Source organism: Arachis ipaensis, chromosome B09, assembly GCF_000816755.2.
Source record: "Arachis ipaensis cultivar K30076 chromosome B09, Araip1.1, whole genome shotgun sequence".
NCBI lineage: Eukaryota > Viridiplantae > Streptophyta > Magnoliopsida > Fabales > Fabaceae > Arachis > Arachis ipaensis.
Genome location: NC_029793.2, coordinates 1,531,260 through 1,546,440, shown reverse-complemented (window position 1 = coordinate 1,546,440; position 15,181 = coordinate 1,531,260). Strand labels below are relative to the sequence as shown.

Genomic DNA, 15,181 nt, shown 5'->3' with positions numbered 1-15,181 from the left:
TATTTTTAAGCTTTATAAATAAATATAACATATAAGAATTAAGAAAAAAAGAAAAAAAATATATTACCAGTTAAACTCAATTTATTTTACTATAATGAATAAAAAATTTTATTAAATTAATAATAATATTCCACTAAATTATACCTTTCTATTGATTATATTTGGTTGCTTTCTATCTACAAATGGACAGCTTCTTTCAGTTACACATCTATTGTCCAACGTTCAATAGAGAGGATGACGATCACTTAATGCAAAACTCCCCATCTCATGTTCTTTGTCCCTCAAAAAATTGTTAATGTGTGGAGAGATAGTGATTTCTTCTTGATCATTGAATTTATCTTTTATATTAAAGGTAATCTCTATAAGACCTGCTACCGACGTAGCACAACAAATTCCTAAATTAAAAAAATTATTTAGCATTCAATAAATTATTTTATAAAAAATCAATAAATAATTTATTGAGTGCTAAAAAATTTTTTATTTAGATATTTGTTGGGCTATGTCGGTTGCTGGTCTTATAGATGCTACCTTTAATTTAAAAGATAAACTCAATGAACAAAAAGAAATCACCATCTCTCCACAGACATGATTAACAATTTATGATTAACAATTTTTTGAGGAATGAAGAATACGAGAGAGTAAGGAGAACTCTAGTTTCGAGGTTGGTATGTGGATTTTCTCTTAGTCCACATGGAGGTTTTGCATTAAATGCTCGTCATGCTCTTTATTATGCATTGGACAATAGATGTATAACTGAGAAAATTGTCTATTTGTTGGCAGAAAGCAACTAAATACAATCAATAGAAAAGTATAATTTAATGAGATATTATTATTAATTTAATAGAATTTTTTATTTATTATAATAAAATAAATTAAGTTTAACTGGTAATATATTTTTTTTATTTTTTTTAATTCTTATATGTTATATTTATTTATGTAACCTGAATATAAGTTTTATACTTTTCAATCTGTAAAGAGTATATGAGACACATTGGAGACTCAACCAGTTGTTGCTGACATCATTGCTACACCTGAATTTAATAGTTTAAAACCTGTAAGTATAATATTATATAAAATTTATTTCGTATTTTTATGATACTAAATTTTATTTTATTTTATTATATAGGTGTTATGTACCGTGGTCCAACTAGAGCATCTAAGAATAACCACATTATTTTGATAGTTGGCCGTAAAAGTAAAATCATCCACGAAATACGGGAAAAATTTTATTATAAAAAATAGGTGAAAATTATCATGGACAGACGGCAGTTATAGAAAAATATCCCGTAAACCGTACAGAAATCGTATAGAATGTGAAAGAAAATTGAAACTGAAAAATTTGAATTAATAGAGATGGATCTTTTAACACGCGAGATGATTCCTTTTAATGTTTATAAGGTGTAAATATGCAAGGAGTTGGACTTTAGAATTTTTCATTTTGAATCTTACCTCTTTATATAGAAATAGTGTAACTCATAAAAATCCAAATCTTTGTACAAAGTTATTAAAAAAAGCTCAACAGCATGTTTGTCTTGTTAGTACTCATCAAATTAGAAATTGATGGTGTCCATTTGTGTCAAATCCATTTTAGGTTTTTGGTCCTAAATTTTCAAATAAAATGATATTAGCCTTTATCTAATCTTAATCTTGCATGTAGATCAATTTCATACTTACAATTCAAAATATAAAATTCCAATCCTTATTTATTAGCAACAGCAACTTCTAACATCCAATATATTTAATAAAAAGGGAGTATTGTTTTGGTCCCTAATGTTGAGAGGTAAGAATCGAAACCGTCCTTCATCTAATTTTCGATTTAGAATCGTCTTTAATGTTTTTCTACGTATTAAAATCGTCCTTTTTTATTAATTTTTTTATTCCTAAAGTACCCATATTTTAATAAAAATAATATAAAATTTAAAAAAAAAAATAAAAAAAGAACGCCGGGAAGGGGAGCCCAAGCTACCGATCTACCCATCTGTCAAGTGCGTCGCCGCCGTTGATGCATGCTGATCTACCTAGTCGCCGTCGCTCCGCCGCCCACAAGCTGCCGGTGGTCCTGCAACGCCGCTTGCATCTGCTTCTTTGTGCTTTGAATTTCTGATTTGACTGTACTTCTCTATTGATTTGGCTTTGTGCTTTAATTTTCTGCTTTTGCTTCTCTTTCTTGTTGAATTTTCAGCTTTGTGCTTGAGTCACTGCTTCTGCTTCTCCATCGTTGAATTTGTGCTTCTTGTTGAATTTTCTGCTTTCTGTTTCTACTTGTGTTGATTTAGTTTTTGAATTTGTTGAATTTGTGTTTATTTGTTGAATTCCTGACTCCTAATTTGTTGAATTTGTATTGTTCATGTTATTCTTGGTGGTGGTGGTGTTGGTGTTAGTGGTGGAAGTAAATGTGCCAGTAATAGGAAAGGATATTTTTGTCCGAAAAAAATTATAAAGATGATTTTAATACGAAAAAAATCGTAAGGACAATTCCAAATCGAAAATTAGATGAGGGACGGTTTCGATTCTCATCCCAACATTAGGAATCAAAACAATACTTACCCCTTGATAAAACAAAATTTCACAAACAATTACGACAACATTTTTTTATATACATATATTAAATTTGCATGAATTAAGACACATTATATACAAACGAACTAAACACAATTCTAAAATAAAAAAGATAAGTTTAGACAAACTAACCTGAAACTCAGCGCCATCTTGTCCTTCAGTTTTTTTTCAAGGAACTGAAAAAAAGTTTAATACAACAGATAGAGATAACATTAGTCAAACATTAAGCAAATAATAATTATTCTATAATACTATTACTTTAGAAGACCAATAGTGAGAACCAATATTATAGGTAGATTTCACTTTCTGCTATCTTGTCCTTTCAAAACATTATTGAATCCTTTCAATAAACCTTGCAAGAAATGTAGTATTAATTAATAATCTAGTATACAAAAATTGAAAAATTTTGATAATAAAAAAATACTCATACTGCTTTAAGTTTAATACAGATAACATTAGTCAAACATTAAGCAAATAATAATTATTCTATAATACTATTACTTTAGAAGACCAATAGTGAGAACCAATATTATAGGTAGATTTCACTTTCTGCTATCTTGTCCTTTCAAAACATTATAAACATTATTGATGGTCTCGCAAATTCAATTCATAGAATACACAAACAATGCAAAAGTGATTCAATTCGCAGAATTTCTACAGCTAGATAAATACAAGCAACAAGCAGGGCAATACCACAAAAAGCAGTATAACCATCATCTCAAAGTTATGAAAGTAAACAAATTGTACAAAAATATCAGGACTTCAATCTTCAATTTAAAATCTAACACTACTTATCTATGAAAAATTGAATATTGAATGAACAAATCAGTTATACATTATACAATCACGACACAAATTAAGATCAGAGCGACTAACCAAGGTCACGGTGGCAAGTTAATGATGACGAGGAGGTGGTTATCCTGGGGGTGGCTAGAGGACCTATCTTTAGATGGTCCTGCATTGGCAAAAGAAGAGAAGATGAGAACACAGTGGAAAAGAAGATGCTGGTCCTTTGGTCCCAAGGTCCTAGCATGCTCAGATCCACCGGCCTGAAATAAGAAATTGACAGCGAATTTCATCATCAAATGAAGAAACACAATGACAATTCCATAATAGGAAAAAAAAAAGAAAAGAAAAAAGCACTCTCAAAAATGTTCCAGTTCAAAAATCTTTACCTCAATGTACTTCTTAGCATTATCCCAGGCACCACCCGTGTTTGATGCTGATATTGCAATCTGAAAAAACAATTCAAAAGAACAAAGATTCAGAAAACTTGACAGGAATGTTGGAACACAATACTTCCAACTGAACTTCACATAATGCAGTCTTAGTAACTGATATTACCTGCACACCAGAAACAAGAGCACCTGCAAGAACGCCTGAGAGAGTTTCCACACCAAAGAAGGTACCGACAATGAGTGGTGTAAGCATGACAAGGGCACCTGGAGGAATCATATCCTTGATGGATGCATCAGTGGAAATCTTGACGCATGTGGCATAATCAGGCTTGGCGTGACCCTCCATGAGTCCTGGAATGGTGTTGAACTGCCTGAGAACTTCCTCAACCATCTTCAAAGCTGCACTTCCTACACTCTTCATGGTCATGGCAGAGAACCAGTAGGGGAGCATGGCGCCAACTAAGAGTCCAATAAAGACCTTGGGAGTCAAGACATCAACAGTTGAAATTCCTGCTCTGCTGACAAAGGCACCGAATAGGGCCAAAGATACCAGAGCAGCAGATCCAATGGCGAATCCCTAGTGATGGAAGAACAGAACACAACTCAGGTGTAACTTTGGGCTCATAATCATGATGAAAATGACCAGAGGATAAGAAGTAATCAATAACATTAGAATATTTTTTAACCATGGCTATAGATACTAATCTATATTTTAGCATAGATGTAACGCCATAGTCATTTGAACAAAAATATAGGCTGAATGTATGCAACCACTCTAAAAGCTTCAAATTACCTTGCCAATGGCAGCAGTTGTGTTGCCAGCAGCATCAAGTGCATCAGTTCTCTCGCGGATACGATGGCTCATTCCAGCCATTTCAGCAATGCCTCCAGCATTGTCACTGATAGGTCCATAGGCATCAATAGCCAATCCAGTAGCAATAGTACTAAGCATTCCAAGGGCAGCCACAGCAATTCCATACATTGCAGCAAAACTGAAACTTACGAAGATACTTATGGCAATGGCAAAAATAGGAATAATGACAGACTTGTATCCTAGCGCAAGGCCAAAGATGACATTGGTTGCAGCTCCAGTCCGGCAGGAATCAGCAACATCTTGTACAGGGCTGAAAGTCAATCACAAAAAGGAAGTTAAGGGCATTACACATCTATCTATAAATGAAATATAGTAAGGCACGTCAGAAACTCAGCATTCAGCTACCTGTAAGCATTGCTTGTATAATATTCCGTGACAAACCCTATAATAAGTCCAGCCCAGAGTCCTACGGCCACACATAGGAATAACTGCCTGAAAATGTCAACCATGTAAAAACAACTCTATTAAAAACGTTATCAACAATCCAAGATAACAAAAATAAATGAAATATGGGAATATAATCAAGAAACGGAGACACGAGGTTTTAATGGAATAATCTAAAGCAATACTATGTATATACAAAACCAGGCCAAGAAATTCAACAAACAATTTTTTCCCATAAAAAAACATTAAAACAAACTTAACGTACCAGCTCTTAACTTCTTTCTGAGCTCCAAAGTTGAAAATAGTGAAGGTCGATGGGAGAGCAAGCCAACTAATAATTGCAATTCCAACAGTCATGAGTGCTGTAGAAATGATAAGCTGCTTTTTCAATGCTGGTTCAATTTCCTTGACGGCTTTGATCTCAAAGAAATCAGTTGCAAAGAGAGTAGTAATCAAACAGATGAGAATGCCCACAGAGCTGACAAGTAGGGGATACAACATGGCAGTGAAGTCATGGTCGATTCCAAATGAGGAAATGGAAGCAACAACAAGGGCAGCACAAGATGATTCAGCATAGGAGAATTCAATTCATAGAATACACAAACAATGCAAAAGTGATTCAATTCGCAGAATTTCTACAGCTAGATAAATACAAGCAGGGATGATTTCAATACCACAAAAAGCAGTATAACCATCATCTCAAAGTTATGAAAGTAAACAAATTGTACAAAAATATCAGGACTTCAATTCATAGATTAAAATCTAACACTACTTATCTATGAAAAATTGAATATTGAATGAACAAATCAGTTATACATTATACAATCACGACACAAATTAAGATCAGAGCGACTAACCAAGGTCACGGTGGCAAGTTAATGATGACGAGGAGGTGGTTATCCTGGGGGTGGCTAGAGGACCTATCTTTAGATGGTCCTGCATTGGCAAAAGAAGAGAAGATGAGAACACAGTGGAAAAGAAGATGCTGGTCCTTTGGTCCCAAGGTCCTAGCATGCTCAGATCCACCGGCCTGAAATAAGAAATTGACAGCGAATTTCATCATCAAATGAAGAAACACAATGACAATTCCATAATAGGAAAAAAAAAAGAAAAGAAAAAAGCACTCTCAAAAATGTTCCAGTTCAAAAATCTTTACCTCAATGTACTTCTTAGCATTATCCCAGGCACCACCCGTGTTTGATGCTGATATTGCAATCTGAAAAAACAATTCAAAAGAACAAAGATTCAGAAAACTTGACAGGAATGTTGGAACACAATACTTCCAACTGAACTTCACATAATGCAGTCTTAGTAACTGATATTACCTGCACACCAGAAACAAGAGCACCTGCAAGAACGCCTGAGAGAGTTTCCACACCAAAGAAGGTACCGACAATGAGTGGTGTAAGCATGACAAGGGCACCTGGAGGAATCATATCCTTGATGGATGCATCAGTGGAAATCTTGACGCATGTGGCATAATCAGGCTTGGCGTGACCCTCCATGAGTCCTGGAATGGTGTTGAACTGCCTGAGAACTTCCTCAACCATCTTCAAAGCTGCACTTCCTACACTCTTCATGGTCATGGCAGAGAACCAGTAGGGGAGCATGGCGCCAACTAAGAGTCCAATAAAGACCTTGGGAGTCAAGACATCAACAGTTGAAATTCCTGCTCTGCTGACAAAGGCACCGAATAGGGCCAAAGATACCAGAGCAGCAGATCCAATGGCGAATCCCTAGTGATGGAAGAACAGAACACAACTCAGGTGTAACTTTGGGCTCATAATCATGATGAAAATGACCAGAGGATAAGAAGTAATCAATAACATTAGAATATTTTTTAACCATGGCTATAGATACTAATCTATATTTTAGCATAGATGTAACGCCATAGTCATTTGAACAAAAATATAGGCTGAATTGTATGCAACCACTCTAAAAGCTTCAAATTACCTTGCCAATGGCAGCAGTTGTGTTGCCAGCAGCATCCAGTGCATCAGTTCTCTCGCGGATACGATGGCTCATTCCAGCCATTTCAGCAATGCCTCCAGCATTGTCACTGATAGGTCCATAGGCATCAATAGCCAATCCAGTAGCAATAGTACTAAGCATTCCAAGGGCAGCCACAGCAATTCCATACATTGCAGCAAAACTGAAACTTACGAAGATACTTATGGCAATGGCAAAAATAGGAATAATGACAGACTTGTATCCTAGCGCAAGGCCAAAGATGACATTGGTTGCAGCTCCAGTCCGGCAGGAATCAGCAACATCTTGTACAGGGCTGAAAGTCAATCACAAAAAGGAAGTTAAGGGCATTACACATCTATAAACGAAATATAGTAAGGCACGTCAGAAACTCAGCATTCAGCTACCTGTAAGCATTGCTTGTATAATATTCCGTGACAAACCCTATAATAAGTCCAGCCCAGAGTCCTACGGCCACACATAGGAATAACTGCCTGAAAATGTCAACCATGTAAAACAATTCTATTAAATACGTTATCAACAATCCAAGATAACAAAAATAAATGGAATATGAGAATATAATCAAGAAACAGAGACACAAGCTTTTAATGGAATCATCTAAACCAATACTATGTATATACAGAACCAGGCCAAGAAATTCAACAAACAATTTTTTTCCCCATAAAAAAACATTAAAACAAACTTAACGTACCAGCTCTTAACTTTTTTCTGAGCTCCAAAGTTGAAAATAGTGAAGGACGATGGGAGAGCAAGCCAACTAATAATTGCAATTCCAATAGTCATGAGTGCTGTAGAAATGATAAGCTGCTTTTTCAATGCTGGTTCAATTTCCTTGACGGCTTTGATCTCAAAGAAATCAGTTGCAAAGAGAGTAGTAATCAAACAGATGAGAATGCCCACAGAGCTGACAAGAAGGGGATACAACATAGCAGTGAAGTCGTGGTCGATTCCAAATGAGGAAATGGAAGCAACAACAAGGGAAGCACAAGATGATTCGGCATAGGAGCCAAAAAGATCAGAGCCCATCCCAGCAATATCTCCAACATTGTCACCAACATTGTCAGCATTCACCTGATAAGATCATGAAAATGGATCAATTGTTTCAGCAAATACAGGGAGGACTGATGAGATAACTACATTATCCTTCAATCAATTCTTCCTGTGAAGAACAGGGAAAAGGAAGTAGAAAGGGGGGAAATGTGACTTACAGCAGGGTTTCTTGGATCATCCTCGGGGATATTTCTTTCAACTTTTCCTACAAGGTCAGCACCAACATCAGCAGCCTTGGTATAGATACCACCACCAACTCTCCCAAACAGAGCCATGGAAGATCCACCCAAGCCATAACCAGTTATAGCCTCAAAAAGACCTTCCCTATCAAATAAGAAAAAGTGATAAATTGATCACAGTTCATTTCAAGGAAGGAAAATCAAGAGACGTAATGGAGAAGTAAGGCTAAATGGGAAATATTATTAAACAAGTAAACTAAGAAGTTGAGATATACCAGGTTCAAACACCTCATAAAAAATGTAGAGACCCAAGAAGCCTACTAATCATCTATTCAATTTTTCTTTTCCTAAATATGCGCATGCATTCAAAGTTGTCTGTAAGCAACCATTTATGTTATGCTGGTGAAAATGAGAAGTCAAAAGCCATTAAATTACCACCCTTTCTAGTACATAAATCATCACATGCTGAAAAATATTGTCTGGGGTCAAATAGTGTGGTTTAGAACAATGCCAAGACAAAGTATATGATTTATGAACGAGAATACAATGATTTGTGAACGAGAATACTATGTCTCAGCTTCTACTTTCTCAACTACCCCTCTTCATCACTTAAATTTATGCTATTGTTACTAATTGATATTCCTAACTACTTGAGCCCAGACCCATGATATCAAACTGCTAACCATCTGATCAACAACTTGGATAAACGATTAACATGTTTCTAGGAACGTGTTCAATAAATTAAAATCTGAACCTAAAGAAAGTACCCCAACCTCCCCAGACAGTTGCATTACACCTAGAAGCAGCTAATCAAACAATTTATTGGTCAGGAAGCACAATCTTGGAAGTTGCATGCAATTTAATGTAAAAAAAGTTCTTATGAATTGGTACAGTGAAAGTTAATCAACAGCCAATCCATCTCAATTCAGTTGTTCCATCAACCAATATCCAGCAATTATCACCTGACCTAGGCGTAGTAGTAGTATGCAAATCACAAAAAACAGTGAAAACCGATTTTCAATTCAACCTCAATATATGAGGCGGCAACCTCTGAGTGCTTCTCATTAGTCCTGGCAATAAATATGTCCCAGAAAACCGACCACCACTCGAATAGAAATCCTCGGGGAGCATCGATAGCTGAAATCGCAAAACAAGGAACCAAATTAGTAAAATGAACTTCTATCGCCGGTAAAAAGATAATAAAATGGACAAAAAGTAAGCATTAATTAGCTTCTTTATTTTCCAAATAGCTCACCAACGGGGTCCGAGTATACTTTCCCAGCTTGAAAAGCCTGAGCTGAAGCCTTCAAGTCCCTCTTCACAAGGTAATCATGGATGTAAACATCTAACCTGAAATCTCACACAGTATAAAGAGCATGTTTCATGAGCCAGTTCAACCATGAGAGAAACCAAAGTTTTCACCTTTACATCGAATATCATCACAGAACACATCACAAAACCCCAGTAACTAAAAATCATCAGCAAGCCCCAAATGCAGCCAAGAATGAAAGAGTTCAACAACCAGAAGCTACAATTTTTATCAGGTTAAAGAACAAAAAAAATAAAAATTTCACCCTTGTACTTCCACATGGTTATGAAAACCCTAACATACCCATCAAAATATTCACACACATTTGCGAAATACAATACGAATGGAGCCAAAATGAGACAGATAAACCAAAACCAAACCCAAATCGAAAAAGAACACCCCAAATCACAAAAAATAAAGCACAATAATTTGTAAGACAAAAAACCCATGTTTCAAAACTGAATTAAAAAGTAGAGATAAAACATGAAACAGTGAAAAAAAAAAACGAAAATGTTAAAAAAGAAAAACAGAGAAAGAGAGAGAGTGAGAAACATATCATACATCTTATCAGCCTCCCAGTTAGTTTGAGGCATGATGAGATTGAATGGTACTAAGGGAATGGAAGAGTTTGAGCTCGAAGGTTTGTTTAGTTTGGTTGCGGTTGCAGTTGCAAAGGACTAGAATTTGGGTTGACACAGAAGAGAGAGAATGAAGAGAAAAAAAAGAAAAAGGCACTGTGGAAAGAGAAAGAGAAGAGAAACGAAGCCAAGGAGAGATAGAAAGAAAAAATCCAAAGGGTATGAAATGAAGGTGTGAACAAAAACGACGACGCCTCGAAAGCTTTATGCTGTGTTTGTATGAGTAGAAAATGGAAAGAAAGAACAGGGAAGAAGAAAAATGGGAAATAATATGATTATTTTTTATTGTTTGGTTGAAGAGGAAAATTAGAGAAAAAAATGGATGAACTAATTTTTTTTTCTTTAATATTGAAAAAGAAAATGAAAAAAATTAATGTTTTTCATTTTATTTCTAATACTACTTTTTTATTTTTTTTATATATTTTATAATATAAGAGTAAAATTATCTTTTTATAATATTTTTTTTTGTTTTTTTTATTTTAAATACATCTAAAAAAATAAAAAATTATTTAATTTTTTTTCTTTCATTTTTTTCCTTTCTATTTACTTCCTCTTTATTTCTTTCTTTCTAACTAAATATTTCTTTACTTTCAACCAGTAGAAAAAATATGGAAAGTTACTAACACAACTACTCAACCGAACAAATAAGAAAAACAAAAAAAAAACAAAACAAAACAAAACACACAACGTTAGATTCAGCTCCAAAAACGACACGTCAGAAAAATAAACCGACGACACAACGAGATCTCTAGTAAGAAAAGCTCAGATCTCACCTTCGGAGATGGCGCTTTGAATGTCGGCACACTTGACCACGACGCTATGGTCGTTAATTCCTTCCTCCTCTTCGATGAGTTGTTGTTGTTACTGTTACCGCTCGAAGACGACGTTGCGTGCGGTGTGAGCTTCACCTTTGAAACGAGGAACCACTGCACCAGTGAGAACACGATCCCGACGACGGCGCATACCGGAATCACTATCTCCGTCGCGAGCTCCGACAGAATAGCCTCTCCCATTCTCGCCTGAAAAAACCTAACTCCGCCGGTTACCTCACCGGAAAAATGTAAAGCGGCGTTCGCCGGAACACAGAGAGAAATGGAGTGTAAGTCACGGAGAGAGTGTGACCTCGAGTGCGGCGAGGCTTGCGGTTTTATAGCGGGGGAGAGAATGATGGCGTGCGTGAAAATTACGAACGTTATGTTGTACCCTGTTTTGCGACCGTTGGATTTGGTGTCATTAGATTTGAAGTGATTTGAACGGTGGATGAGTGAGGAAATGGAATGAAATTAAGGCGGGAGAGAGGGAAATGATTTTGGAGAATGGAGAGTGTGTTACACACGGATATATGGTAGTTTTTTATATTATTTATTATTTTCTTTATTTATTTTGGTATGCGGACATATGGTAAATTTACTTGGGGAGGTTATATAGTGTAACTCTCGTTACCTAGGTGATAATATTCATACAAATATTTTATTTAGACATTAAAATTAATTATTATATATTTTATATATTAAAATAAATATTATTTAACTTATTTTTAATATATATTTTATATTAATAACTAATTTTAATATATGCTTAATATAATTGGTATTTGATTTAATGCATTTAACTATTTATGGTTTTTTTTGTTATAATAATCATTTACTAGAATTATTTGCTGTTGACCAATAAAAAAGGGTAAATTTTATTTACAAAATATATAATAAAATATTTATACTTTTTTGAAAGTACAAACATATCCTTAAATAACGTAAAAAAAAAACTTTAGTAAGCTAAATCTAGGTTGTTTGGATTTTTCCTTGGCATTTATAATTTACCTCGAAAATTTATTATTATATTCTAAGTGACACAAAAATAATTGCTTGCAAGTTGCAACGTAAACCCTATTAAATGAAAATATTTCAAGTTATACATGCCTAATTGCTTTATGTATGATGGTTCTAGTTTTGTATATTAAAACTCCATTAAAAATAATTAGTCTCATAATGTTGTCTTATTAACTCAAATTTAACCTTCTCTTATAGAAAATACATATAATTTCAAAAAAAAAAAGAAAAAAGAAAAAAACAAATACGAAAATAAAAAANTTTATTTTTTTCTTTACACAAATTTAGAATAAAGAATATATTTATAAAAAATTTGATAGGAATAATAAAAGAAAAAAAAAAGTGTGTCTCCGTTTAATGTAGGAGTGATAATAAATAGAATAGGATATAATTTAGATTCAATTCTAATTCTATTCGTGGGTTTATTTTTCACTAAAATTTAATCTTATTCTATACTTGTGTTTATAATATGTCAATTCTAATATTATCCTTCTTTAATTTGAGAATATTTGACCCTACCTGAAATTTTGCGAATCATAAAAAAAATGTAATATCCAATCTAAACGCGGCAATCAAATTGGATCATCACCTTAAAGCTTTGGTATCATTAGTTTTCTTATTTTGTTGAATCCTTAGTTTTCTTATTACATACTCAAATAATTTAAACTAAGCAAGAATAAATATTAAGAAAGGGGCTATTATGTTTTATTTTGCTTAAGAAAAAAGTTAACAAGAATAACAACATATAACAATATATAAGAGTTATGATTAAAAAATTTAAGAGAAATTATAACCTCTTAGCCCCTATAGCTATAATCCTATAGATAGTCCTATACTCCCTTTTCTATTTAGGAAACATTTCAAGTGCATCGAGAAGTACCGGTGCACCAATTGTTTTAACCGTTGATTTCAATTAATATATATTATATATATTTTTTATAATTCAGATCAATGGTTAAAATAAGTGGTGCACCGGTACTCCCGGTGCACTTGAAATGTTTCCTATATTATTATTGTTGGCATAGAGGAATATTCCGTATGCGTTAGGTAATAGGTGGGACCGAGGGTGATTTTCCAGCATTGGATGGACGTAGGGTGTCGGTGATGAGTATGATGGGAAGAATGAAGGGTGTGTGATTAGTGGCTCCGGTGGTCATGGCTGCAGAGGATTGTGATCGGTGTGCTGAGAATATCGTGGGAGCTGAGCTTTCAGATTCAGCAAGAAACGGCCTTAGGGACGCTGACGTAAGCTGTTTTGAATGGAGTGCAAAGCATCCTATCCGATAACACATCCCTTTTCTCTTTTCTCTGTTATTTTTATTTTATTATATTTTGGATAATCCGACAAAAAAAAAAGCTGTCTAATTAGCAAAACACTAGTTATTTTTCTCTTTTCTTTACATAAATTTGAGAGACTATATCATTTGAATTATAATTCATTGACAATTTTTTTAAAATATGTTAATAATAAAAAATTTAAAATATGATAATAATAATTATTAAAAAATAAAATTTCTTATAAGTATTAGATGAGTTCATAGAATTATCAAATTTTAGAAATTAAATATCTTATTTTTATGATTATGTTTGCAAAATAAAATAAAATAAAATCCAATATCTAAAATTTTATTAAGAACAGCTTTATATCTAAAAATATTTTGAGAATATTTTTATTATTAATTTACACCTTATTTTGAAATAGAGTAGTTATATTTCACTTTATCTTTTTTTTAATTTAATATTCCTTTTTCAGATTTGTTTATTCTATTTAATTTTTTTTTATTTGTTCTCATGCTGCTAACCGATACCAAATATTTATAATCTAATATAGGAAATATAAGTCAAATATACAGTATTATCTTTAGAGGATTGTTTTTTATTAAGATAAATATATGTTAGCGGCACTTTAGTTTGAATGGATAAAGTCAGAAAGGCTTGAAGTACAGTTGGTGTTACTGTATTTAATCATCAATTAATTAATTAATTACCTTTTCTTTATGATTTCACTCATTGCGAACCTCTCAAAGTCTCATCAAAGTCTAACTGCTATGTTTGCATTTTCAAAAATTAATACTATTCCAATAATAAATTATAAGTACAGTTAAGTTTTTCTAATTGATTATAGAGAAAAGGACAAATCCGTCCCTGACTTTTTTTTTAGAAGACATTTTCGTCCTTGATGATTGCAAAATACAATGATGTCCCTGACCCTTCAAATTTTTGGACAAATCTATCCCCCCGTTAATCTCAGCCCGTTAGCCTCGCCGGAAAGTGCTGAGCTGGCTACCGTGGCTCTGACGTGGATGTAATGGGGGGACACGTTGGCATGACTTTCTGAAAATGAGACAGATTAGTCCCCAGCCCCCTTAAACGACGCCGTTTCTCCCCCACCCCTCCAAACACATTTTAATTCTCATATGCAATACCCATAACACCCATGCTTTCTACTCTGAATTACTGAAAACCCTAGAAGAGCAACGATCAAAGTTTCCCCCACCCCTGTTTCTCCCTCCAAAAATTGCACTACGTGAAAGAGCAATCGGTCCGTCGTGGAGTTGCTGTGGGAGGCCAACAAGGAGGGTTTCGTTGAGGGCGTAGTTGCTGTCTTCCTTAGAAGGTAAGATCGTGACCCTCTTCGTTTAAGTTTTAGTTATTGTGTGGGAAGAAAGGGTGAATGCAGTGTGTGTGCATGTTGAGAGTGTGGGAAATAGGGGTATAATGTAGTGGTTTGTTTGTTTTGAAAACGTTGTGTGTATGATCAGTAGGGTTTCGTTCAAAATTTTGGTAAGTGTTTATGGACTGAGACGTTGTTGATCATTGGTTAATTTCAGATGGTAGACGTTTTTGTGGTGCCGGTTTTTCACCATGGAGGGAAGTTTGTCAGAGGGATTGATGGAGTCCTGGTTTATGAAAATGGGAAGGAAGAGAGGTTCCCTGAGATGGACCTGGACTTTGTGAACTTTGGAGACCTTGTTACGTTGTTCAAGGGTTTGGGATACCAGTCATACAAGGAAGTATACTGGTATGATCCCACAAGTAGCGACATTGAGTCGGGATTGAACAAGCTAACTGGGGATGCTGGGATAAATGCAATGCGAGAAAACATATCGAAGAACCAAAACTTTGCTGAATTTCATATATACTTTGATCATGGAGTAGATGTTCCTGAGGTTGTTGAGGATGCTGGAAGGG

The 15,181-nt window shown here is 34.4% G+C and overlaps 2 protein-coding genes across 2 annotated transcripts in view; both read right to left on the bottom strand.

Moving 5' to 3' along the window:
• Window positions 1-8,049, bottom strand: part of LOC107614690 (pyrophosphate-energized vacuolar membrane proton pump-like) — a 13,691-nt gene extending 5,642 nt beyond the window's left edge. The window contains exons 1-8 of the mRNA XM_021112314.1: window positions 7,988-8,049; window positions 5,261-5,572; window positions 4,957-5,043; window positions 4,531-4,861; window positions 3,904-4,314; window positions 3,735-3,794; window positions 3,436-3,514; window positions 2,692-2,735 (exon numbers count right to left, since the gene is read on the bottom strand). Coding sequence (XP_020967973.1) covers window positions 2,728-2,735; window positions 3,436-3,514; window positions 3,735-3,794; window positions 3,904-4,314; window positions 4,531-4,861; window positions 4,957-5,043; window positions 5,261-5,572; window positions 7,988-8,010 — 1,311 coding nt within the window. The 5' untranslated portion in view covers window positions 8,011-8,049 and the 3' untranslated portion in view covers window positions 2,692-2,727. The remainder of the gene's footprint in view (window positions 1-2,691; window positions 2,736-3,435; window positions 3,515-3,734; window positions 3,795-3,903; window positions 4,315-4,530; window positions 4,862-4,956; window positions 5,044-5,260; window positions 5,573-7,987) is intronic.
• Window positions 1-11,283, bottom strand: part of LOC107614691 (pyrophosphate-energized vacuolar membrane proton pump-like) — a 19,915-nt gene extending 8,632 nt beyond the window's left edge. The window contains exons 1-11 of the mRNA XM_021112313.1: window positions 10,934-11,283; window positions 9,469-9,563; window positions 9,241-9,350; window positions 8,193-8,358; window positions 7,676-8,055; window positions 7,371-7,457; window positions 6,949-7,279; window positions 6,321-6,731; window positions 6,152-6,211; window positions 5,853-5,931; window positions 2,692-2,735 (exon numbers count right to left, since the gene is read on the bottom strand). Of these exons, the coding sequence (XP_020967972.1) occupies window positions 2,728-2,735; window positions 5,853-5,931; window positions 6,152-6,211; window positions 6,321-6,731; window positions 6,949-7,279; window positions 7,371-7,457; window positions 7,676-8,055; window positions 8,193-8,358; window positions 9,241-9,344 (1,626 nt within the window). The 5' untranslated portion in view covers window positions 9,345-9,350; window positions 9,469-9,563; window positions 10,934-11,283 and the 3' untranslated portion in view covers window positions 2,692-2,727. The remainder of the gene's footprint in view (window positions 1-2,691; window positions 2,736-5,852; window positions 5,932-6,151; window positions 6,212-6,320; window positions 6,732-6,948; window positions 7,280-7,370; window positions 7,458-7,675; window positions 8,056-8,192; window positions 8,359-9,240; window positions 9,351-9,468; window positions 9,564-10,933) is intronic.